The sequence below is a fragment of the Bidens hawaiensis genome, unplaced genomic scaffold (assembly GCF_021521415.1).
Source record: "Bidens hawaiensis isolate Kalapana, Puna unplaced genomic scaffold, B.hawaiensis_p1.1 tig00034617_1, whole genome shotgun sequence".
Taxonomy (NCBI): Eukaryota; Viridiplantae; Streptophyta; class Magnoliopsida; order Asterales; family Asteraceae; genus Bidens; species Bidens hawaiensis.
The window spans coordinates 26664-53829 of record NW_027495988.1 but is presented as its reverse complement, the minus strand read 5'-3'; the positions used below and the strand labels follow the sequence as shown (position 1 = coordinate 53829).

The window sequence follows — 27166 nt, the reverse complement described above, 5'->3', positions numbered from 1 at the left end:
TTTCCAAAACAAAACCAATATTTCACCAAAATTAACTCTTTCTCTTCTCCGATATACTGCTCGCTGGAATACCAACCAAAAACACCAATAAAACTAAATCTTAAATCCGTTGATATCAAAATAACGAGCCTGAATATTTCTAAGGCTCTGATACCAATTGTAAGTCTCGTAGATGGATCTTTCAATATGATATCAACTATCTCTATGTGTAGTGCGGAATCCTAACACGAGATGATTCAAGATAATAGACAAGAACGTAAATCACACAATAAATGCTTCAAAACATACGTATATTAAACGTCCGATGCTTAAGCAATTACAATACTCGTTCAACAATAACAAAGTGAACGGCTAACCAAAACCCTATACATGTAATCTATATATATAGGGAAGACAAACAACTTAGCCCAACAAAGCCCAAGCCCAATGAGATCCCTAAGGATCTTGGTTTACATACATAACCCAAAACCAAGGCTAACTCACATGAAACTAAGTACAAACCACTAATATAGACCCAACTACCATTTACGAAGTATTCATAACAAAAATATGGTTAACATATCTTAATTACAAACTAAGGACTATAAATTAAATAAAGAGATGTTTTACCGGGTTCAAATTTGGTAATGCCGAATGCTCGTTAAAATCGGCTAACCCCGACCCCTCGTTCAAATATCAAATTCTCGACTCGTCGTTCGACTCCAGAAATATACAGTCCCACCATGACATTTTTTTGCTACTACGATGGAAGTGGTAAGCGAATATATCTCAATAATAGTGGTGTTTTGAAAGATATGGTAATGTGGTGGAGTGGTGAAGTAGGTGGAAGAGTTGTGATAAAATGGTGAAAATGAGTTAGTTGGAAAGCAAATTTGACCTTATATTCTACGTATAGTGCTATACACTATATCGTACGCCCGAAAACCTACGATTATCAAATCACTGACCATCTGGTACCTATATGTCGTGTATAGATATACACGCGGCATATAAGGTACTGCCACACCCCAACCTACGGCGGAAATGCCGGGGCGTGAGCTGATTGCCCACAGCTCTCTAAGTACTATTATGCAACATTGGAAATTTCAATATCTATTTAATAAAATTCGATTAAGACAAATTATTCAATACAAACATTTAAAATCAAATAATTCACCCAACAACATATATCAAAATATAAAAGACTTGTTTATTTCTCTATCTTGAATCCTAAGTTATCTTTCCAATCTTGAACTAACTTCACATCACATGATGACCTGCATATGAGTTAAAAATAAAGTAGTTTTATCAACACAAGGTTGAGTGAGCAACACACCAGATTTGATGTATATATATATATAATAGATAATAAATGTGCAACAAAGTCAAATGAGTTAAGCAATTCAACCAATGAGTAACTAAATGAGTTGTCGAAAAGCACAAAGCTATTAAGATTGTCGTATGATCATACTATTATGAGATTATGTTGGACCTCTCCGAATGCGGTTCATGTAAAGAAAATAAGCACATAACAAGTAAGGTGCAAATCGTTAAACACAAGTGACAATAGTTGCAGTTTGTGTATTAAATAGTAGGGAAATAAATATTAAACGCATATGTACCCAAAAGGATTTAAAATAAGTAAAAAGTAGAGTGATTACTCACCTTACCAATAAGCAAGAGATAATCGAATGCGGTAAGAACGGTAGTAAATAAGAGTTACGCTTTTCGGAAGTTGTTAACGACAAATCCTAAGTAATAATAGTTGTGGAATAAAGAGTCTAAAACGAAATAGAGTTTCGGGATTTGATGATCGAGTATGTTCTTACGAAAGTTAAATATTACTTGATTTACTTTATATGTAGTAATACTACCTTTACTTAACAAGTTTATACAAAATAATATATCTTTAATTATTTAAAAATAATATTTTAAAAATAATATACTTAACTAAATAAATATATATAGTTTTTGAATCGATTATATAAAGAGATTGTTTTAAACATATTTATTTTAAACTAAAATACTTTTAATACGTATTTTTATTATTAATAAATATTTATGTTAATAAGTATTGTAAATAATAAAGTATAATGAATAAATAATAATATTTATATAAAATATGATTCCTTCATAAAATACTTAAACTTATACCTTTAATACGTTAATTAACAAGATTATAATAAACATATATTTTAATTACGTATTTTAAAAGAGATAAAACCTTTTTAAACCTTTAAACACTTAAAAATTTCCAATATCTATTATATATACATGTAGATACCGTGTAACCAAAGTTCGTAAAAGTGATCGGTTAAGATACCGGTTTAACAAAATAATAATTAATCACAAGTTTTATAGTATTTATAATATTAATTAAATGATTTCATATATATATATATAATATATAAATGAAGACATAAAAATCCTACGTGTCGCGATGTGGTCGCTCCCCCTTTTTTTGGAGTCACCAGATTTGTTTGATTTTTAAATGGAGGCTTCTCATGCATTTGACCCGAATTCATGGGTTTGGGTCTTACCAAACCCAGATATTCCTTAAACGGGTTATAACATCGTATTAAATTAAAAATTATTCTCACCAAATTATTGATGTAAAATCCTATAAAATAGGATATTATAAAAATTAATATCTTATTTATTTTAATATATATATATAATTTAAATTAAAAAACCAATTTGATTGTAAAAAAAATAAACGGGTCTTGGGTCTCATCAAAACAATATAGCTTTTAAATCGAATTATAACATCTCATTTATTTGTGAAACAATTTATCATCAAACCATAAATATATTATTAACTTTCATACAATAAAAAATATTTCAAAAAATAAATAAGATTAGAATAAACAACATAAAACAACCCCCGTAATACGGGGGATAAAAACTAGTATATATATATATATACTTAAAACACTTCTTAAAAATATTAAAACCACAAAAACGGGGCTGGGGGATTCGAACTCGGGTCCCCAGCGCCCACAAGCCTTTAACGCAACAACAACCAACTGCACTGCAAGCTCAACTAATAAGAAATTGAAACTGGATATTTAAATAATGTAGATTTAAACCCAATATTAGATACGCAATGTTAATTGACCATATTGTTAATCAGTCGGCCGATTAACCATAGGGGTTTTGTACAGCTCATGACGACGAACACAACAGTATGCAACATTACCTTAATGATTATGTTATGATGATCCAATAACCCGATGTAAAGACGGCACGAAGGGAGTTTAGAATAGGTACATGCAGGCCTTCAATATCAAATTAACATTGGGGGTATTGTTGTCGCTGGTATAAGGATCGTTTATATAGATTTAATGGAATTACAATGATAAATTACGTGTATATTAAATAACAATTTGATGTCGGCCAAACGAATTAAGAATTGTGAATCATATTTGATGGGTTTAACAAAATTAGATTGTCGGTAGGCCTCGAAAGGTAAGTTGTTTACGAATATTGATTCAATTTCTATATTTGTTGCGAGAATTGTTGTTCAAGACGCGAATTTGTATAAACGGATCAATAAAAGGGTCGTGGTTAGGTGGTTACGGGTCATGGGTTTCTGGATCAGAATAGTATTTATATTTTTAGCCCTTGAAGGTTGAGGGTGGAAACACTATTCGGTAAAAGTTTAGTATAAGGTTAATTGTGCCAATATATGAAAGTTGTAAATATGTTTTTTATATAAATAATAAGATATTAATAATTAATCATCTTGATAAAAGCATTATTTTAATAAAACAACCCTAATATCGAAACGGGTCGGTATTTAATATATAAATTTTAAAAAATCCGAGTTGTTATAGGTACAAATACAATGAGACAAAACCCACTATATGCCACGTATAGAGCTATACGCGGCATATTAATGGGTGCATTCTAATTTCCCCCCAGTGTCCCTAGCATAACCCTTTTTAAGTATTAAGTTACTGACTTTTAAAACCCGTGTATTACACGTGATTTGTCAAATTATAAAAATAAATAAGTTTTGTTATTTGAAAACGTATGAACAAAATTAAAGGTAAAAATAATTGAAATATATAATAAAAATAATAATAAGTCAAAATCTCAAATTTATAAACTTGAGAAATCTCTTTATACACAACATTTGTTGTTTTATCACAAATATTTTTATCGTTATCCAATATTAACAATATTAGACCACGTCTGCTAATTACCATGAATAACACAATATATAGTGTCCATGAGAAAAAAAAAACTTGACATCCAAAAAACATGCCAACCCTAAAAAAATTGTTCTTAACTATTTTCTACTTGTTTAACTTTCATATTTTTACTTGTTTTAATCAAGTTTTAATCAGTAGTTTACTTTTAAATCCATGACTATTTTATAACTCAATTGCTAAAATGGTTTTAACCCATGACCCATTGATAGTTAGGATGAATGAATTAAGAGATAAGAATATTATGAGGGAAAATTGACAACTTTTTAACCCAGCTGTTAAAATGGTTTTGACCCATAAATAATTATGATGAATGAGATAAGAAATTAGAAGATTATGATGGAAAATTCGGTTAGAACTGAATATAATCTTAACACATAAATCTCATTATTTTACTTTATGTTTTATTATTCACCCATATTTTTAGTTTTTACCTGCTAATTCATAATCAATAATACACTTTTATTTCATATCTAAGAAATAACATGTTATTACTCATTATGCACAAATTCACTAGAACACATGGATTTTAACTATATATCTTTAATTTTATGAATATATGGTAGTCATGCATCATATACAATTATAAATGATCATATACACCTTCTTATACTTTCTTTTAATAAGTAGACAACAACTAAAAAAAGTGGCGAGAGAGAATTAAGGTATAAGTTTTTTTAATTATTTAATGACTATTTTTTCTTTGGCAATTTTAACATGTATAACTGTATAAGTGTCATTTACGTGTATATATATATATATATATATTATACAATTTCACACAGTTACAGTTTTTTTTTTAAGCAAACATGCTCATGAAACATGTTTATTTCACAACCAACATAGTTTGTTAAGAACCGAAAGCACATCATAATGTATACGTACGTATACAATGAAAAAAAAAAGATTACATAATCATCTTGTTCATCACATTCAAAAGACTACACACAAATACATTATTTGGTTGTTAACTAATAACAGATTAAAAAACACTATATGTGGGAGGGGGGGTATATTCCTTACAAATATTATTGTTATTTTTTTAAAGTTGAGAAAGTGCCAAGCACTACATGCCACATAGAAAATTGAGGAAACTAAGGCCGGCAAATCTCTACCCTTAAAAGGCAACAGAAATAACTAATTATGTGCGGAAGCTCCATCCTTGTAGTTGTAATTGTAATTGTAAAACAATTACCACACAGAGAATAACAGAAACTTCCCCTTTTGTCTCCCCCTCCATCCTCTTCTCAAACTTGTTTCCCACTAAAACAAGGAAAATGGGTTGTGGGAAATCCAAACATGCCGTTGAAACAGCCACCACCGTCATTAAATCCACAAACTCTTATGGCACCAAACACACCGCCACCGCCACCAGAACCGTCAAGGAGACCACCACCGGCTCCTCCTTGATACAAAAAGAGAGCTTGCATGTTGAAGACATCAACACGTCCTACCCAAGCGCCGTTGCCAGTACTTTGGCCCTCGAAAACCTTCAGCCCGAAGACGATGTGAAGGTTAATGATTCAAACCCAACGGATAACGCGGCTCCCACGTCGGCAGAGGTTGTGAGAGGGGATGAGAAGGTTAATGATTCCAGCCCAACTGACGGTAGCATTGTCAGCACTGTGGTCCCCACGTCGAGCAAGGACGACGTGGGCACCCCGGAAGTCGTTAAAGGAGATGAAGGGAAGAGAGAATCCGCCCTAACAGCGGATACCAACGCCAAAACTGACAATGTGGTCCCCGCAGAACAGGACAAAACGAAGGAATCCAACCTTACAACGGATAACAAAACAAAAAATGAATTCTTGACTCCCACGCTGAGCGAAGAGGTTGTGGGGCCCTTTGATGTCGCAAAGGGCAATGAAGAGGTTAAGGATTCAAAGGATGAAAAACACGTGAATACCGGTGATGGTCCTAAGGAACAAGAGCTTGTTGTGCAAGCCTCAGAATCAACAAAAGTGCAAGTAAAGAAAGGTATGAGATCCAGTAATAAAACATGTTAACAAACAAATGAAACACTCAAACCAGATATGTTAACATGATTAAATCAATTCAGATATAGATTGTTTATAAGTAAATATGTATAAGTTTCTTGATATATATTGTTTTTTGATCTATCTTGAAGACGAAGAAGCTGTCGAGGTGACCGAAACAGACATAGTTAAGGCAAAGATCTCAGTTCCAACAGAAACAGAAAAGGCTACCACTACCAGTGAGGTACATATATTTCCTCTTATAACACAAATCGAACCGATCATATATTAACACATAAAGAATATTTTAGCAACAAAAGTGACATAACGAACCGGTCGGGCATATTAGCTATGGGATCACAATATATGTTTAAGCCAAAATGAGTTGGGTCGGATTGGGTTTAACTTGCAAACGGTGGCGGATGTCAAAAAAATTTCATCGGGGGTGGAAATTTATAAGGGTCATTTGTCTATTACTACATTATCATTTTTTTCGAGCCTTTTCGGGTCAGGTTTGTAAAGTACGGTTCAGGGTAGATTGGATCGTGTTATAATTTTTCAAACCCTTGCGTATTTCGTAATTAAATAAATGAAAACAATAAAATTAAGTACCTAACGAAGGAATCTGGCCGGAATTTGGCTGATCGGCCAGCGGCCAATGAAGGGATGATCGGGAACGGCATGACAGTGGCGACTAGAATGGAAGCTGCTTCTTTTGCAGCTATGTTCTTTTTTTGTTTTGTTTTGATAAGGTTTAAACCTTAAAATCATGGGTTGGGCTAAGCTAAGCTTGTTTATAGTCATTGGCCTCAGTCACAATTATTTTAGACAATGTCGTAATGGTCATTGGGCCAGCAAAGTGTTCACATTTGGATATTAATAATGATAATATAAGTTATACTAAGAATCGGTGTTTATATTAAATTCCATTTTGGTTTTTCTTAAGGGGGCAGTTTAAATTTCATGTGGATTGGTTTCAAAATTTAAAAGTAGAAACTCAACACTTTGTTTTTTGTTAATTTTCAGCCAAATGTTGCAGAAACACGAGAGAAAAAACCATAGACAATATGAAGGATGATGTGAAATCCTAAGAAGACAAGGCATGAATATAACTCAGCCATTGATATGGTTGTGGTTTAATCTTTTGGTAACTTGCTATGTTTTTTGATTGTATACTTTGTGAACATACCTACCTAGAAGATTACAATGTATGTCGTTTTGAAGCTTCCTAGAATCCGGTCACTTGTTTTCTTTCTATTGCATCACTTATTTGGATAAGAAACAATGCCAGTTATAATTTCTTCTCTTATTGTGAACATAACTAGAACATTACAATGTATGTCGTTTCTTGATTTAAATAAGTTGTTACAATTTCAAAATCAGGGTAAAGAGTAAACAAAACAGAATACATTGAGCTTGCAAAATCACCATCAACATTTATTAACATACAGAGCTATCTATCATACGTCCAACAAGTTATGCAACCAATTTATTCAAATCAAACACAAGATTATTATTATTATTATTATTATTATAATTTCAAAGAGCAGAGCCACAAAATGGGCAAAACCTGAAATGAGAATCCACCTCCCGATCACAGAACTGGCACAGGCGGCTTTCCGCAAGCAAAGGCGGATAAAAGAGGCCGCAATTGTTGCAATGCATGAGCTGGTCTTTTCCGGGCCAACGCCAGACCGGTACGAAGAACAGTTTGTTGGTGTCCGCCGGTAACCGGCAGTTGATGCACCGGCCGTTACGAACCTCTTGAGTGACTCCTCCAACGAAGAAGAAGAACATGCTTGGGTTGGGTTGGGTTGGGTTAGAGTTTGTAGTAATCGGAGGTTTCTGGAGGGTTCTACCTACAGCGGGGAAATCCTTCCAGATGTGCACAAACCGGTTCTTGGATCTGCGAGGAATTGGGTATGGTCCACTCGGGTTTTGTCATCCACATCTTCAATGTTAACGCCACATTGTTTAGAATTCTGAACATGATTAATGCATATCGAAAATGATGTTTAATTTAGAGAAAATCACAAAACTGAGTAAACATGATAAATTAACCCAGTTCAATTAATTTTATATTAGATTTTAAAAATAATTTCGACTCTTCACTTTAATTATCTTTCTTTTTTAATTAAAAAATAATTGTTTTTTGTTTGTTTTATTTTTTAATGGCAAAAAATTTTCAATAAAAAAATATTATAGTTAAATAATTTTAAAAAATTTTAACAATTTTTTTTATTTGTGTGTATTTGCATGGGATTAGTTTATTTATTGTTTATGTAATTTTAATTTTTCATTTATATGACTTTTATTATTTTTTTTAAATCTATTTACTAGAATTTATTTTATTTTTAAATAATATGAAATAGAAAATAAGATACTTATAAAAGTATTTTAATTTATAAAAGTATTTGAGTTTATAGAAATGTATGTGATTATGTGGAATATACATGTGTTTAAAAGTGTATATAGTGTTGAAGGAAAAATGAGATTTTTTGGTGTTTAAAAGTGGATGAGTGAAAATTTGATGTGGCAGCTCATGTGACACATTTAGTTGTTTTTTACTCATCCATCATTGTGGATGCTCTCAATAACTGGTATGGGTATGTATTCGTTTTTATATATTATCTAAAATTAAATGAATTCGATTGTTGGGCATGGCTACCACCAGGGTTGTCTTTAAAGATGGCAAAATTGAAAGCTAAGGTGTTAAACACTTAGACCTTCACTTTCTATTTAATACAATTTTCAAAACAAAATTAATAATTATACAGTTGTAGTTTGAGATTTGGATTAATGTGCCTGATTTGAGTGACATTAAAATGAGTTAGTTCTTGAAAGATGTGAGGAATTGCATTACTTATATATTTGCAAACAATAATAACATATTGATTTTTTTTAAGTGAAGATAATTTTTGTACAACAAGGTCTCGTTTTTAAATATCGTTTTAGACCACCAAAATAGTTAAGCCCGACCTTGACAACAACATCAACCATTGTGGATCTTAAACAAACAAAACTAACCTAATAAATACACTTTGATACAACTCAAGATAATCCATTTGTTACACCAAAAAATTTCTTTCTACTCCAAAAATCAAAACGATTTATAGTAAAAGATAAAAAAAAATAAACATTTAAACCGAAGACGATGAGTCTGTCATGGCCCTTGCTTTTGTATACATTACGTCGGAAGGTACCAGTGTTCAAGACCCGGATCATGATTTTTTGGATCACGCTAGGGACAAATTTGAAGAGAAAATGGAAAATGGATTAGATATTGTCAAAGTGGAGTCTTGTATCATTAGTTATTGAAAGGTTTCAAACAATCAACCAAAGGCGGATGGACGCTTTGGAGATAATCAAAACGTTGAGAATGTTGTTAAAACTTACGTGTTGTATGCACAAGTTCATGGAAGTAGGGGTGTTCTTCGGGTTATTTATTCGGGTTTCGGGTTGTTCGGGTTTGAGCTCAAAGCAAAATGACCCAAGACCGACCCAAATAAGGTTGGGTTGTTCGAGTTTTAGGTTGAACGGGTCAGGTAAATGTCGGGTTTTGGGTTTACCATGTTGAAAAAAAGTATTCATCTTTAACAAGATCAATATACATAAAACCATAATTCAAACCCTCGTAAACAATAATATGTAATATATATTTTTTTTATTTGTAAACTTTTATTAGTTACTACAAATCGATTACAATAAAGTGAAAACGGGCAACAAGCTACGCCGCAACCCCCTTTTGAATAGCAAAGTCAATCTTTCTAAAAACGAAACTTTGGGACCTAAGAGCTGAAGAGGTTCCGTGTACGACACGCTGAACCCTACTAAAAAAATCCATAGCCTCTGGGCCAGAAAACCAAATGTATCAAAGGCAAATGGGAGAAAGACATGTTGATTCTCTAAACAAGTTTTCCCGTGTTTAACAACTTTGCCCAATTCAGCCTTCAACGCAGTCTGACCCACAACAAACCCACGATCCCCGAGCCCAACAAGAGGAGACACTCCTGTAATATCCACACATGCGTGTTTCCCCCCTGCCCACCCGAACAGGGACCTCCTTTTTAGCAAAAATCTCTGCTTGTTTAAGAACATCACACAGAACATCCCTAACCAAATCATGTATGTATTTAAAGTCAGGCAATTCTTTGCAATGCACCGCATAATCACTAAAAGAATCCAAACATACCATGCAACAATAATGAAATAAGAGTTTTCATAAGTTGCCTGTGACAATATTTAAACTAATAAAAATTTTAGTATAAATATGTATATATAATATATATATATGGTAAGGATTATAAAAGAATTCTTTGGAAATTGAGAATTTAGAGAACCAATTTAAGCCAAAAAACACCTCTAAAAAATATTTAAATGTATTATAAAACAAAAAAAAATTAAAAAGTAAAAAAATCAAAATTTTTATATTTCATTCTATTTTTATAAAAAAAAACTTCGTATTATACAAATGTGTATAATTTATTTAATCGCTAGTTACGTAATTTACACGTATGTACATTATCATTTACCTTAAATTGTACATATGTGCATAAAAAACTTGTATGTGCATATAATACATATGTGTATTATTTCACTAAACCGAGACGTTTTTTTTATGAAACCGGGATGATAAATAAGAATTTTGATTTTTTTACCTTTTTCATTTCTGCGTTTTTTTATGTTTTATGATTTTTTTTTTACTTTTTGGGTTTTTGTGGTCTAAAATGGTTCTCAAAGTTCTCAATTTCAAAATAGTTTTCGGTCTCACTAACAAACTCTAACTTACACTTAATTGATTTTAAGAACAAACCAGGAAACAAATGCTAAGGTGTTCTAATGTCGACTATCCTCTCGGTCTCACCGACACATGACCCTAATGGAAACGAATACTATGCAACCAGGATAGAGGAACAATTTGGTTTAACTTAAACTAGACCAACTAATCGCTCACAAACCCAAACCCGACAAGAACCGAACCCGCTCTCGCGCAATCCTAATCCTAACAACCAAAGACTATGAGACGACTTTACTTACTATCACCTCTTGGTCTCTAAAAAGGTGATTACCCGCTGAATTAAATCAACTAACAATCTCAACAAAACCCTACGGTTGATCCTACCGCAATCAAACTCTAAACACAAAGTAAAGAATTGAACATAAAACTATCAATCAAAACCAATTCAATTAATCAAAGTATGAGATTATGAGATAAAATCAATAGAATCACAGCCATTAAACACAACCTAATTCATCATTCAACCAAACTTTCAATAGCAATTCAAGTCATATTAATCAATCAATCCAATAAACTCATCAAAATCTAACAATAATCATCAAACCTAGGTAGAACAAAGAAGTTTAGCCAATCATAATCAATGAACAGTAGATAAAATAGATATAAATGATAAACATGTTCTTATAAATCTGATTACAAAAGGTTTGAATGATTAAAAACCAAAAACGAACTCACAAACGTTAAAATAGTCAAAACCGACAACCGAAGGATAAAAGATAAAACCTTAAGCTTGTCCTCGTTGGTTTCTCCTTTAGAGCATGTGTGGTGGCTGGAAAATATTATGTTTAATTCGTTCATAGGGTATTAGCCCTTTATATATATGTTTAAGCACCTCCTTCTGATGACCGTCGTTTGAGTCAATAAAAAACCTAAAAATTCTAAATAGTTAGAGCAAGTAGGGTATCGTATCACAAGGAGTATGTGGTCAATGAAATTCAAGTAACAGATTTAATATTATGAAGTGACTGGTTTTTAGTGCTGATCACACAAGCAATTTTTAGTAAATGTAGAGAACTAAGCAATGAATAAATAAACGAGTTGTAAATAGTTAACAAAGCAAATCACACCCGGGAATTCAAGTAAGCAACCAAACAGTATCTCATGCAACCTAACAGATTGATTATTAACGATCAACTGAAAACTGATCAACCAGACAAAACCTTAGACGTCAACAATTACTTTACACACGACACTGGTTATCAAACAGTCCTTGCCAGTGTGACTCAGTTAAGGGTAATTGTACGTTTTATCGTATTCAATCTAACCAAACAGTATATGACTAATTATCTAGCAACTGGTAACAGATCGTTCAGACCAACGTAAACCTAAACCGATCGAACACACGGAAATACTAAATATCAATAATCATATATCAATCATCAATAACAATACACAAGTATTCTTAATCACATGAGAAAAACTGTAAAATGTTACAAACTATACATCCCAGGTGCGATTCTAGGAGATTAGCCGAGCCGTGACATCATCAAATCTTCGATACGGATGATATGGATCATGTGGAAGGTCTTGGCACAAGCTATAATGGTGGAAATCGCCTCTTGGAGCTGCTGGAATCGCCTATGGTTCGTCAAAACAGAGTTAGGGTTGATGAGAATGAAAAATAACATATAAACCTAAATTTCCCGTCTGCACCCCCCATCGCGATACGCGATGGGGTCTTCAATACGTGATGGACCAGAAAGTCAAAGCTGAATTAACACCCCATCGTGATACGCTCTGGGTCTTCAATCGAGCCCATCGCGTATCGCGATGGGTCTCCTCACCAGCAAACATCATTAAACTTCTCGTTTCGTGTGCTGGACATCCCGGGTCTTCATTCTGTGCTACAACAGGTCCATATTGACCTGAAATCCAATAATACACGTATGAAGTATCGATAGTTCTAGAATAAACAGTTAAAACTAAACAATAAACAAACTAAAACATATACAAATTAACCGACCATCACATCCCCACACTTATCTTTTGCTTGCCCTCAAGCAAAACTCTAAAGCAAACATCGACCTCCATCATAGGTATGTAGATTATCGCCATTAATACTAGTAAGGTTTAAGGTCAAACCCAGTTTCCCAGACTGACACTGTTTTTAGATTGACATCTCACAAATACGATTAAATGCTATAATAAAAACAATAGAGCCGCCCAGACAGGTGTACTTTGTTTCCGGTTAAGGCACACATGCTCATACCACTCGTAATATAACATCTCTCCTCTCGGTATAATATATGGACTAGCAAAAGATGTGCCAGTATCACTCAGCTCTCAGTATCACTCATAAGTACATATTAATCCATCAAGCTGCTTTGGCACAAATGCAAATCAAGAGGTCTTTAAAAGGGTTGTAACGGGGCCAGGTGTAAGGGTATGGAAGGGAAATATTTAAGTAGCTCAAACGATCCGACCCAGCTTATTACAAAACATCTAAATAAACGAAACTACTATACAACTAACTGACTGATTATATACATCTAAATAAGCAAACTATCAACATACTGATTTCACATTTTTTTATATAAACGAACTTCAACGAACTACAGAATACATAACTGAATATAAACAGACATCTTTTTGTCTTTTTCTCAATTTTTTTAAGCATAATAACGTGATGCTTAACAATGAGATAAATACAAATACAAAACAAAAACAAATACAATTATAGATACAAATAAACCTAGTAAGCCGGATCGTATCGTAACATAATGTCAGGGTTAAACAAACGAAAAATAAGTCCAAGAAATGTTTTCTAAGGGACCCAACCCCCCGCCCCTCACATAAACCATCCTCATATGTATAATGTATGAGGCCCCAACCCCCCAGTACCCACACTCACGCTCATCCAGACGAGGCTTAACCTAGTTGCCTCTATCACTTTTGCATGTTGCCAACTGTGATCCCGTAATCCATGAACATCAGTGAAAGCACTCAAATGACATGTGTGTACTATATATTATATGTTTATTATATATATTTGGGTCAACTCACACACGTACCGGAGGAATAGGGTTGACGATATAACATGTGTACCTGTCCCCATGCCTCGTTATCCCCGCCTAAACGACCACATTTTCAACTTCTCGTTATAAAAACATTTGTGAGTAAGACTAATGAGACGCTGAAAAACCAACCATGACCAGAAACCTATGACTTGGCATTAATGGCAATAATTAACAGTTAACAATTTTGGTTTCTGAACACTCTTCGAGGTACTATCGGGCTAAAATTTTTCAAATTCCCCCCATCCCCACACTTGAGGTTTACATTGTACTCAATGTAAGAATACTTAACATTGTCCTCAATGTTTAAAAATGATAGAACAATTAATGAACATTTGAGGGACGGGGTTGAAATTGACTTTTTTGACTATTAAGCAATTTTAAAATTTTGGGGGTCAGGTGCGGCGGTTTTCACTAACAATTATACAATTACACTTTTAACGTTTAAAATAATAATAAAAAATAAATTATGAACCTGAAATCATCTGATATCAACATGACTGGAGAAGGACCAGTCGGCTCGTGAACTCTCGTAACACTCGTATACTCTCGTTTCATCCAATTACCAAACTGACAATCGAACCTGCAAAATCTCGAGATGTGTAGAAGCAAGCTTCTCACAAGTGTAAGACATAGGTCTTTTAAGAGTTTCGAAAATGAATAATTGTTAATTTTATTAAACAATTACCGAGCCAAATTAATTCGTTTCATAATAACATCTGTTAAATTAGTTAAAAACGTTAAAAGACCTAACTCACTTTCGTAGGAATCACGATTAAATTTAGCGTATGCAACAAGCCCTGTAAACCCCCCCGGTAGCCCGGGAGGACGAGTGGGGTCTCGTGAGGGTTTATAGTGAACTACACCCACAAAGTTCGATTACAACAAAATATACAAATAAAATGAAACACACTAGCAATCAAAAGATATATGAACATATAAGCTCAACCAGTTACCCAAACATGATTCCCCAAAATATAATATAATATAATACAGACCATGATACTAATAAAAATAAAATAAAGTGAAAAGGGGTAACAAAAAAAAAACTACTGTACTGGTGGATCATCATCTGCCTCGTCCTGCGGATCCACTGTCTGGTCCACCGCAATGATCAACGACTGTGGGAGCGGTACCTGCGAAGCAAAAAATAATAAACGAAAATACTCATCATATCGGGCCCGCTGGGCCCTCTGCTCCTCCTGTATCTCCAACTGCCGCTGATATATCATCTGTAGTGTGACTGGCTGCTGCGGCTGTGAAGATGATGATGCTGATGCCTGTCTCAGCGGATGCTGCTGCTGAGGTCGCTCAATGCGCGGGACCCGAATGTGCTGACAATGAGTCAGAATCCCCCGCTGCATGGCCACGTCGGCTGCAGTACCCTCTGGTGGTGGTACCTGTGGTCCCTGTCGGACTGGGATGAGTATCGGTGGATCGTCATAAGTACATATCCCGATCCTCTGAGTATCTACCAACGGAAACGGCTGTGTAGCCGGGCCCAGAGTGAAGTAATCTACCGGATATCTATCAAATACACCCAATCTCTCTGCAATCCTAGTAATATACGGTCCCAATGCTAACTGGGCCGATGCACCATGTATACTCTGGACTCGTGCGAACGATGTAAGGAGCAGCATCGCGATGTTGGCCTCCCTGCTGTTAATCATGGAAAGCAGGCACAACAAATCGAAGTTGCTACACTTATCGTGTCCCGAATGACGGCCAACGATAGTGTAAGCAACGATGCGGTGTATCGGTGGACGGGGTTCCTGATAGCAGATGCCACCACAGAACTCGAATGGGCCCCGTCCGCGATCTGCCCCCAAAACTGAGCCAGATCAGGCCCAGTGAGCCAAAACTGTCGACCCTGCTGCTGCTGTGTCGTGTATTCGCGAAAGCTCTCTCATCCGCGTGTACCAGTTGTACTCCTCGGGCGGATCAGAAAATATAAGCACCTGATGAAGCGTGCGGTGTCCATCTCCCACGATATCCGCTCGTTCAACGCCCTCGATAATCGGCACCTTGTCACCATCGTAACGTATGGTGCGTGTCCAGTCCTCTGTCTCTTGTGCCTCGAAGACACTGATGCCCCAAACATATCTGCAAAATCAAACATGTAAGTTAGATATGTCAACCGTCACTGTGGTGACAACCGTATAGCATTTCGATCGCGGTTGTCCCACAAAATATAATAATATTAAAATATTAACAAGACATTAAAAATAAAAATAAAAATAAATAAAGACAAAAAATTCGGGGACACCCTGTGCGTATTTCTTAAAATCCCAGATTAACCCGCCCGAATGGAGATTAAGTACGGGCGGGTAATCAATTACAATTCAAACTTATCAATTTTCAAACTAAAGATTCGGCCCCGAGACTCGATTAACAATCCACAAACAAATGCTACTCGACACTAGACAAACGGACTCTAAAAGACACGGAAAAACACCAAACGAACCACTGGCTCTAACTAACTAACATACAAACTGACAAACTGTTTCGAAAAACATGCACAGCAAACAACTGATGTGTCGATTCGGCTTTGAAATATTAATAAAATATATTTTAAATAAAATACGTTCACATAAATCGTTTAATATCGAACAAACACTATCATTAGTTTTATAATAAAATAATGATTTTTAAATGTGAACCTCAATACCCGACTCGTCATATTGAACAATCTCGATTAGTCAACCGAATAACCAACCCGAATAACCCGCTAAAATGGTAAAACTAACCCAACCCGATAAGTTTTTGAATTACACCAAATCAAATTCCCATGACAATAAACATCCTAAAACCCGGCAAATAAAATCCCAAAGTAACGATTAATAACCCCCAATAAATGTCCCAACAAACCCAATTGCCCCGACATATCCAAATCAACTCTATAGTAATTCGACAATAACCCGACAACCATAAACCCCAATAAACCCAACTACTCCCGCAAATCCCGCAAACTGAATATTGACGAAATAAAATAAAAATATTAAAATCCATACCTCAAAATCGACGAACCAAAGTGAATCGAATACGAATGACGGTGGTGGACGCGGTAACTGAGGAAGAAGGTTGGTGGTGGTGGTGATGAATCGGTGGAGGAGAGAGATGGTAGGTGGCTGTGGTGGGTAGTGACAGTGTGTGGCGGAGGGATGGCAGGGTGGTGGTGGGTGATTACAGTGGTGTCGGGGAAGGATGATGGTGGTGGTGGTGAGCGGTGGTTCTGGTGGTGCGGCAGTGGTGAGGGTGGTCAGAGATGGAGATGGTGGTGGTGGTTGATCGGAGAGAAGACAGGAAAGAGAGTGAGAAGAAGAGAAGAAGAAGACGACGTTTAAATATAATTGAGTCGGGTCAAAACCCGATCGTGTATCGCGATGGGGTGTTTTGTGGCGTCATCGCGTATCGCGATGACGTCACCTGTCAGGTGTGCCACCCTCCCATCGCGATACGCGATGGAGGCAATAAGAATCCCATCGCGTAGCGCGTTGGTTCTCTGACAGACACAAAAAATTTTAAAAAAAATTCAGCTTTTTGGCATCCCAACATCACCCTAGACACGTGCAAAACTTAAAATATTGTTACATACCTGGAATACGTGTGCATAAACATTGCTTACCGAACTTCTCTATTTTTTGAATCTTCAACGAACTTCCCCACACTTAGCGTTTACTGCACAAAACTCGAGACGACACTAAGTACAAGACTCAATAAAATAAAAACAAACCGGACAGACACTTACAAACCCCGGGTTGCCTCCCGTAAGCGCTGAATTTAAAGTCTATAGCTCGACAATGCCTCGAACTCAGTTATCTTCATAAACTAGTTAAGTTACAATAAAATTCACCAATTCCTCATCCAGCTTGTGTATGTCTTTCATCTCCAAATATGGCTTCAGTCTATAGCCATTTACCACTTGCCTCAAATGATCATCAAAATCTTCAATCTTGTACTGCCCATGATTTCCGACCCTTACAATCAAATACGGGCCCGTCCACTTACTTTTCAACTTACCCGGGATGAGCTTCATCCTTGTTTTGTAAAACCACACTCGTTGACCAACTTCAAAATTCTTCAACCGGATATTAGCATCATGAACTTTCTTCATTTTCTCCTTGTAAGCGGGCGCGCAATCGTATGCATCGTCTCTCAACTCCTCGATCTCACACAAAGCCAATTTTCTTGCTTTACCTACATCATCATAATCCATGTTAACCTGTTTAGTAGCCTAAAACGCTCTTTGTGCAATTTCAACCGGTTAATGACAATCCTTTACATACACAAGTCTATAAGGAGTGGTTCCAATTGGCGTTTTATAAGCGGTTCGGTAGGCCCATATGGCATCAGTCAACTTGGTTGACCAATCCTTTCGGTCCGTCTGAACAGTTTTCTGTAAAATCTGTTTTATTTGCCTATTGGAAACCTCAACTTGTCCACTCGTTTGTGGATGGTAAGGAGTTACAATCCTATGATTAACATCATATCGTTTAAGCAATTTCCCGAATTTAAAATTCTTAAAATGAGATCCCCCATCACTTATGATGGTTCGGGGGACTCCAAATCTCGAAAAAATATTACTTTGAACGAAATTTCAAACGACTATGTGATCATTTGTCCTACTAGCTATCGCTTCAACCCATTTAGAAACGTAATCGACAGCCACTAGGATATACAAATTACCGTGTGAATTCGGAAACAGGCCCATGAAATCGATCCCCCATACATCAAAAATGTCAACAAATAGATGACCATCGTTTGAGTCAATCAAAAACCTAATTATTCTAAATAGTTAGAGTAAGTAGGGCATCGTATCACAAGGAGTATGTGGTCAATGCAATTCGTGTAACAGATTTAATATTATGAAGTGACTGGTTTTTAGTGCTGATCACACAAGCAATTTTTAGTAAATGTAGAGAACTAAGCAACGAACAAATAAACGAGTTGTAAACAGTTAACAAAGCAAATCACACCCGGGAATTCAAGTAGGCAACCAAACAGTATCTCATGCAACCTAACAGATTGATTATTAACGATTAACTGAAAACTGATCAACCAGACAAAACCTTAGACATCAACAATTACTTTACACACGATACTGGTTATCAAACAGTCCTTGCCAGTGTGACTCAGTTAAGGGTAATTGTACGTTTTATCGTATTCAATCTAACCAAACACTATATGACTAATTATCTAGCAACTGGTAACAGATCGTTCAGACCAACGTAAACCTAAACCGACCGAACACACGGAAATACTAAATATCAATAATCATATATCAATTATTAATAACAATACACAAGTATTCTTAATCACATGAGAAAAACTGTAAAAGGTTACAAACTATACATCCCGGGTGCGATTCTAGGAGATTAGCCGAGCCGTGACATCATCAAATTTTTGATACGGATGATATGGATCATGTGGAAGGTCTTGGCACAAGCTATAATGGTGGAAATCGCCTCTTGGAGCTGCTGGAATCGCCTATGGTTCGTCAAAACAGAGTTAGGGTTGATGAGAATGAAACATAACATATAAACCTAAATTTCCCGTCTGCACCCCCCATCACGATACGCGATGGGGTCTTCAATGGTCCATCGCGTATCGCGATGGACCAGAAAGTCAAAGCTTAATTAACACCCCATAGCGATACGCTATGGGTCTTAAAGCGAGCCCATCGCGTATTGCGATGGGTCTCCTCACCAGCAAACATCATTAAACTTCTCGTTTCGCATGCTGGACATCCCGGGTCTTCATTCCGTGTTACAACAGGTCCATATTGAGTACTTTAACGCCTGTGACCTGAAATCCAATAATACACGTATGAAGTATCGATAGTTCTAGAATAAACAGTTAAAACTAAACAATAAACAAACTAAAACATATACAAATTAACCGACCATCACCTTCCTAATATAAAATAAGTTAAAACAAGCCCAAAAGGCCCACTAGAAGACAAAATAGATGGGGTAGCTGATTCCTGAACATTCTTGGCAGCCTTTGGGACATGTGGGACGTCGCATAGCATGGGAATGGATGCCTCACCTGGTCGCGTAGCGCGGCTAGGTCTGGGGTGCTCGTTTATTCGTTTTCTAACTAGTTTATCTTCAAACGCGCATACCGGCTTCATCCGAATCCCGTTTGAGCTGATTCTTTCTTCATTAAACTATTTTTTTCTCTCTATTCAACATGGGACCTATCATATACACAAACATGTAATTTCATGAAAGAACAACTTATATTCGTTAACAGTTTGCACACGAAACAACACAAAAACAGGATAAAACGCTATGTGTTATGCAACACATCAGACTCGGTTTCTTCGAAGTGTTCGTTCAATCTCAGTATCGATAACTAGTGGTGATGACTTGTTAGAGCCTCTAGTATGCATACACTTGTAAGTACCTGCACACTAACAAAACCAGCGTAAACCCGAAAATAACAAACAAAAACTACTAAAGCTAACACACGTTGCGCACTACTCCCCGGAAACGGCGCCAAAATTTGACGTGAAATAAACCGATTACAACTAATTTGACGTGAGGTCGAAGACTCACTCAAAAATAAACCGATTACAACTAATTAGATAACGGTAAGCGAGTGTCGAACACAAGGAGTTTGTGGAAAATGTATTGCTAGGTAGCTTTGTAATCTGACTATTTAAATTAACTAAACTTCATAAAAAGTAAATTCAATGATTTGGTTATTTGGTTTGAATAACATAAAGAACTAAAACAATTTAACGAGTTTTAAATCAATACGAGAAAATATGTCTTCCCTCGGTTTTAGGTTTCTACGAATGCCAAAATAAATGTTTAACTGAGATTAATGATAAAGATATAGTTCGTGCTTAGGCAACGATTGTGATAATTGAAGACTAATTACTTGGATTATAAATGCAAGGTAATCACTCAAATATCAATTAGTTTATCCAACCCCGGATCCGTCCCGATTAATCTCGATTGCTTACAGCACCAAGAACTGACGGTTAACACGAACTCAATAAACTAACAATCTAACAATCAATTCATGAACACCATCATAATGAAATCAATAAGATCAAACTATTATCTCAGGAATTGCATAAACATTCAATCAAACATTCATAAATAAACCTTACAATCGAGGGAAAACACAAAGAGAATTAGCCGAGCATGATTCGGTTCATCATCCCTTCGATTATAGTAATCATACGAATCGAAAACAAGTGTTTTATGGTTACACAACTCATAATTGATCTATGGAACCTGAAATTCGCCCCTAGGTCATCCCCAATTGAAAGATAATGATAAGAATGTCAAAAGCTGTCCCTAAAACGAAATTATAAGGCTGTTACAAGTTTCAGCCAGGCCCACCGTAAGCTACGATGGCCACCGTAGCTTACGTTGGCTTCCAAAAAGCTATGGTGGACAAAAAATGCCTTACGGTGACCATTTTCTTCAGGGGCCACCGTAGCTTACGGCGGCCACCGTAAGCTACGGTGGCTTCCATTCTTGCCTCCTTGTTTTCTTCATAACTTTCTCGTTTCAACTCCGTTTTCTTTATCGTTTTCGCCCACGTTCTTGTAATTTCATCCTCTATCTTCTCTTACCTGTAATTATATGAGTAGCCATAGTCAAATAATTTCACAAAATAAACCGATTATATGTATTACTATTACCAGTTATATCACTTAAGGGTTATCCAATGGACCACCCGTCACCCAACAAGCATTAGCTCTCCAAGAAAAGGAGGTGATCCAGCCGCACCTTCCAGTACGGCTACCTTGTTATGACTTCACTCTAGTCACTAGACCTGCCTTTGGTATCCCTTTCCTTGTCGTTAAGGTAATGACTTTGGGCATGGCCAGCTCCCATAGTGTGACGGGCGGTGTATGCAAGGCCCGAGAACGGATTCACCGCCGTATGACTGACCGACGATTACTACAGATTTCGGCTTCATGCAGGCGACTTGTAGCCTAAAATCCGAACCGAGGACGGGTTTTTAAAGTTAGCGATCCCACAACATGGATAGTGGATTATGCAATTCAACTAATGACAAACTGAACCCGGACTTCTTGTACCAAAACTTTACTATTATTAAAACTTTTAATTATGAAAACTTCTATGATTCTTTACACATTATTACACATGTGTTTTGCCATGTGTTTCTCAATTCTCCCATTCTTCAATTACCTTCTTCTTCTTCTTCTTTGTCGCACTCTTCTACTTCTTCTTTGTGGTTTCACTTTCCTCTTTATTCTTCTACTTCATTTGTAATCGAAGCACAAATTCTCTAAATGAAAAATATTATAAGATGACTTTAGATGAAGGCGGACGTGATTAAGTTTCGTTCTTTGACGATGGAGGCAAGATAGTTTTTTATTGGGGTTCATTCTCTGGTTACATTGGCTTCAAACATATTTCAATTGACAATAGCAAATGATGATTCCAATAACATCCCAACTAAACCAAATTTGTTACAACTAGAATAACACACTAAAAAAAACTCTAACATGATTAATTAAACGTCTAACCTAAAATGTGCAAATGAATGAGCTTTTTGTAGATAACATGTAATGGCGTTCTATCGCCAGAAAGTGTCACAATTGTTCAAAGTAACACTAGTAGTGTCACTATTAATGTATATATTGGCAACAATACTTCAAAACCTATTTTCTTTGTTTCATTCTCGACTAGATCATATTATATATATATATATATATATATATATATATATATATATATACACACACTGATATTAGTTGTCTTTTATGATCCTACACATAAGAAAGTGTTTATGGACATTTTGAGATTCATTTATCCTATTTTTAATAGTTATTTATCATGTTTAATTGGTATTTAATCATTTTTTTGGAAAATCAATGATTTCAACTTTAATTAATTATAGTGGTTCGGATAATGACTAATTAAACAAATATGACTTAAAATATTACTAGCTTGCCAATGATGCTACAGATCAGATATATGTACCTAAACACTTGATTCATCATCTTTAGTCATTAAACAAGTATGATTGAAAAAATCAAGGGTTAAATGAAGAATTAAATGAAAATGATTTAAATAAAAGATCGAACAACTACAAGCACAACCTTTTGAGAATCAAGAGTCTTTATATAGATCAAAGAAGTTTTATAAACTTAGGAGAATTGTTTATAAAATCAAATGCTATTTAATAATCAAATAACTCTTAAAAGAATATCTCCATTAAGGAAACGTCATTCATAAAAATCAAAAGACAATACTCAACATAGGTACTTGGTATGCAAAAAAGCGAATGGTACATAACCTATATTGGTGAATGACATGAGTAAGTGTTTCAAGGTTAAACCCTAATGACTAAGACACATTGAAGCATGAGAAGCATCTACATTTGAAGGCCTAAATGTAGAAAAGAGCACATCACATAACGTGTAAATCGAATGTTATAAAAAGTGAGTGAGTAGGAGTCGACCGTGGGGATCGACCCCAGAGTGATAAGTTGGTACACTTTTTGTAGAAAGTGTTGGACTACAAATAGATACCTTGTGCAACCTTATTCCTCACCCCTTTGTTCTATAAAATTACATACTCACATACATAGAATATAACTCTTAATTAAACACGTCATTTAAGCATCCAAGAAAAGAAAAGGAGATCAAGATCAAAGAAGAACAAGTGGTACAACATTTTTCAATCATTCGTGTAATATCGAAGGCCATTTTAAAGATTGTTCTTGTGATTAGTAGGAGATATTCATAATTATGTTGATGATTTGAGAAGGGAACACTATTTTGGTATAGGGGTTTTTGTTGTATTTGGGTTGAGAACACTATCTTAATATATTGTTATATTTGTTTTCAGGATACACCATCTTGACACGGTGTTTGAGTTTGTTCAGTATCTTGACACAGTGAACATTTGAAGACTTTTAAAGACATCTTCATATAGAGTGTTCGGAAAAGGTGATTACTACCTTCGACTAGTGTAACATTGAATTTAGTGATCCCTAACTTAAGGAAACGACTAGTAATGAAAACTCTTGATCGAAGGATCAGGAAGAGGACTAGAGTGGATTATTTAACATTCACATGAACCTCTATAAATCGGTCGTGTCATCCCTCTTCCCTCTAATTTTCTACACAATTTCTATTTATAGGCATAAATGTTTCCCACCATTTGATTTTTAAATTAAGTTATAGTAAATGTACTCGCTAAGCAATACATTTTGATTGATGCAAAAAGGTGGTGGGTGTTTGCACACATTTCCCACCTGAATCTTCCTTTCCTTTCATTTTATTATATTTACTAGCTTTATAACCCGTGTAATGTACAAGATGCTTAAAAGAAATATAGTTAAATTATAAAATTAAATAATTAGATTAAAGAAAATATATATTTTATCAAATTAAATGGTTTAATAAGTCTAAATTATATTTTCTTACGAAATATTCATACGAATACATGAAGTATTTTCATTCAATTTCTTCATAATCACGAAAATACACACCTAGTGATTTTATAAGTTACACTAATATTTTTTAAATAGAATAACGAATTCTAACAAATAATGATAAGATTTTTCATTATAAATAACATAAAAAAAAGAATATCCTATATATAATTAGCACAAATAAAATATGCTTTTGTTTACAGTTTTGAAAGATATGGGTGAAAACTCCATGAATCCATTGAGGTTAAATAAATATGTGAGAAAAAAATTGCTATTCACTTATAGTTTCTTCTTTTCTTGATCATTTAGACCTATAAATATCGTTGATTAAATTTTAACACATTGACCCCCTACACTCAAAAGTGTACATATATTAATTTAATATTAAAAAAGTAGATCTTATATGGTTAATTATATAATTATATTGATTATATTGACATTAGGGTCAGATTATTATACAAAAGGGGGCAAAACTAATAAGAATGAAAGGATTTGTAGCAACAACAATAATAATAATGATAACTAAAAGAAGTAAAGTAAGATTGGTCATGACGTTTCAGGTATTATAATCCATGATGTTTTTCCTTGTTTTAAGAGAGTAAAAGCATAGAGAGATGGTAAATACTAAGGAACTGTTTGTTAATCATTTAATAATTCTATTAAAAGAGTAGTTATGAATAAGTTAGCATTAAGTATTTTGGTTCACCCTAATAACAACTCTAAATCCTCAACAAATCTCTTAACTATTAAGCTTCTAAAAGATACTTAATGAGAATTTTATTCTTTTGTCCCCCTCACGTATGTTCATAACCTTCTGCCAATTTGCAACCCACACAACACACCTTAGACCCACCAGCACCTCCTCCATGCAATCACCATCATATCATTGTACTCACCACTAACTCAAGACTCATGTAACCGTTTAAACATGTCACTAATTAAATACTCACTGATGCAGAGGTTGTCAAACAACCTATAAATGAGATTCATGACAAGATGTGAGAGGAGTTATATGCAGCATAACGACATGCAGTCACAACTAAAAAGCTAAATTAATTTACAAATAAAAAAAAGCCAAATTTAGTTACCAATCAACATGCTTTGTTCAGATACTTTGACATAATAAACAAAGAGTATTCAACATCAAACTATAGTAGTTTCTATTATTAAAATTTACACGTTTCTTACAACGTGCGCATCACTTATTGAAGGACACATGGTGACTAAATACAAAAACAAGATTACACTTGATAAGAAACAATAATTTATCATAAAGCAAATTAAATAAAAAAATAAAATGAAGAAGCATCATATATATGCGATCGAAGACCTTTAAATCCTCATCAATCCAGAATCATAAGGCACACTAGACCCTTTGATCCATGTATCTCCTTGTATGTAAGTACCCGGAGCGAAACTCGCAGCCTCTTGTTGCGACATTCTCCTGATCCCTTTCCATTTAACCCTCCTTGCAGTGTTAGCACCCGGGCCCTTATTATTAAACTCAGCATAATAACATGTGTCTTGCCCGAACGTCCCGGTCCATGGAGCCCACCCTTCGGGGTCTATGTTCTTGTCGATGAACGACTGCATGATTATGGTTCGAGAAAACTCCTTCCACGGTCGTCTAAGGTAGGACTTGGGCATTGGTTGCGTGCTCATGAAGTCTGGCTCAGCAGTGATGGTGCAGCCGTCAAGGACTAGCCCACCGACCGAATGCTGGTCCTTACGGCCTTGGGCTGTAACCATGCATGCTTGGTTGCTCATTGGCTTTCTGACTATCATCTTGCAGTCCTGGAAGACGGCTGCAGCGTTACCAAAGATGAAATCGATGGTTCCGCTTATGTTGCATTGTCGGTAGTATTGCCGGTACGAGTGAGTGTAGAGGGTGTCTTGGTAACCATCCATTGCACAGTTGTGGAAAATGGTCATGTCTGCTGATACCCGCAAGGCTACCGCTTGATGCTTATCGGGCCCCGCAGAGTTCTCGAACCCTATTCCCCTAGCCATGAACCCGTCCCCGTTAACCGCTGTAAGCACAATATATAGAGTGAGTTATCCAACATAAATGTTTGAACCAACATTTATATATAGGGGTATAAAATGGAATGCAAACGGGCAACAATCTTACCGACAGTAGCACTATGGAAAGTAGCGGTTCCATCAATGAAGTTCTTATTACCAGTAATTCTGGTTTTTGCTGGACCTTCTCCAATGAACACAACATTGTCAACACCCCTAGGAATAGTAACATACTCCTTGTAGATACCAGGCTTAATGATAATAACAAACGGTTCGGCTGACCCTTTCGGGGCTGCAGCAACGGCTTCACTAATAGTCTTAGAAGTTCCCGAACCATCTTGAGACACAACCACATTCGGCTTCAAAGTGCCAGGATCCGCCATTATCAACGAGCGCCTAGATGCGTCCGCCCACGAAGGATAAGGCGTGCTAGAGTCACCCAAACGGAACACCTCATTGTTTGCCCCATCTCCAGCCATTTGCAACTTTGACTGAATATCTGACTCGGTGTCATCACTCGGCACCTGATCAAGCATCCTTCGATTACCCGCGTTTCCTTCACCCGGCTTCGTTCCATGCGTGTGCACTATGTTCACCTCGGTCCTCCAGTTGTTTGTCGGGGTCTTGGGTTGCAGAGTCCCTCGCTGGTCTGTGGTCCAATCAATATTAACCGTTCTGCCCCTCGGCTGCGGGACCGGGAACTTCCCGTTAACATCCACATCAACATTA

The 27166-nt window shown here is 35.6% G+C and overlaps 2 protein-coding genes and 1 pseudogene across 2 annotated transcripts; 1 reads left to right on the top strand and 2 right to left on the bottom strand.

Annotated features, from left to right (window-relative positions):
- Window positions 1-5266: 5266 nt before the first annotated feature.
- On the top strand, window positions 5267-7353 carry LOC143586363 (uncharacterized). Its single transcript, XM_077067926.1, has 3 exons — window positions 5267-6170; window positions 6322-6413; window positions 7196-7353. Exons 1-3 carry the CDS (start codon window positions 5471-5473, stop codon window positions 7229-7231), a joined length of 828 nt encoding a protein of 275 aa, XP_076924041.1. The 5' UTR covers window positions 5267-5470; the 3' UTR covers window positions 7232-7353.
- Window positions 7354-21723: 14370 nt separating this feature from the next.
- On the bottom strand, window positions 21724-22089 carry LOC143586364 (18S ribosomal RNA; annotated as a pseudogene).
- A 3301-nt stretch (window positions 22090-25390) lies between these two features.
- On the bottom strand, window positions 25391-26925 carry LOC143586362 (pectinesterase-like). Its single transcript, XM_077067925.1, has 2 exons — window positions 26547-26925; window positions 25391-26445 (listed from the first exon to the last, which is right to left on the bottom strand). The coding sequence occupies exons 1-2, from the start codon at window positions 26914-26916 to the stop codon at window positions 25748-25750; spliced, it is 1068 nt and encodes a 355-aa protein (XP_076924040.1). The 5' UTR covers window positions 26917-26925; the 3' UTR covers window positions 25391-25747.
- Between the last annotated feature and the right edge of the window lie 241 nt (window positions 26926-27166).

What these genes read in the sequence shown, in the direction of transcription:
- LOC143586363 (XM_077067926.1), top strand. Translation starts at nt 5,471, where the DNA reads ATGGGTTGTGGGAAATCCAAACATGCCGTTGAAACAGCCACCACCGTC. An exon ending in AAAAGTGCAAGTAAAGAAAG is followed by an intron (nt 6,171 to 6,321) that starts GTATGAGATCCA and finishes TCTATCTTGAAG; the next exon opens with ACGAAGAAGCTGTCGAGGTG. An exon ending in AGGCTACCACTACCAGTGAG is followed by an intron (nt 6,414 to 7,195) that starts GTACATATATTT and finishes GTTAATTTTCAG; the next exon opens with CCAAATGTTGCAGAAACACG.
- LOC143586362 (XM_077067925.1), bottom strand. Translation starts at nt 26,916, where the DNA reads ATGGCTGGAGATGGGGCAAACAATGAGGTGTTCCGTTTGGGTGACTCT. An exon ending in TTTCCATAGTGCTACTGTCG is followed by an intron (nt 26,446 to 26,546) that starts GTAAGATTGTTG and finishes TTGTGCTTACAG; the next exon opens with CGGTTAACGGGGACGGGTTC.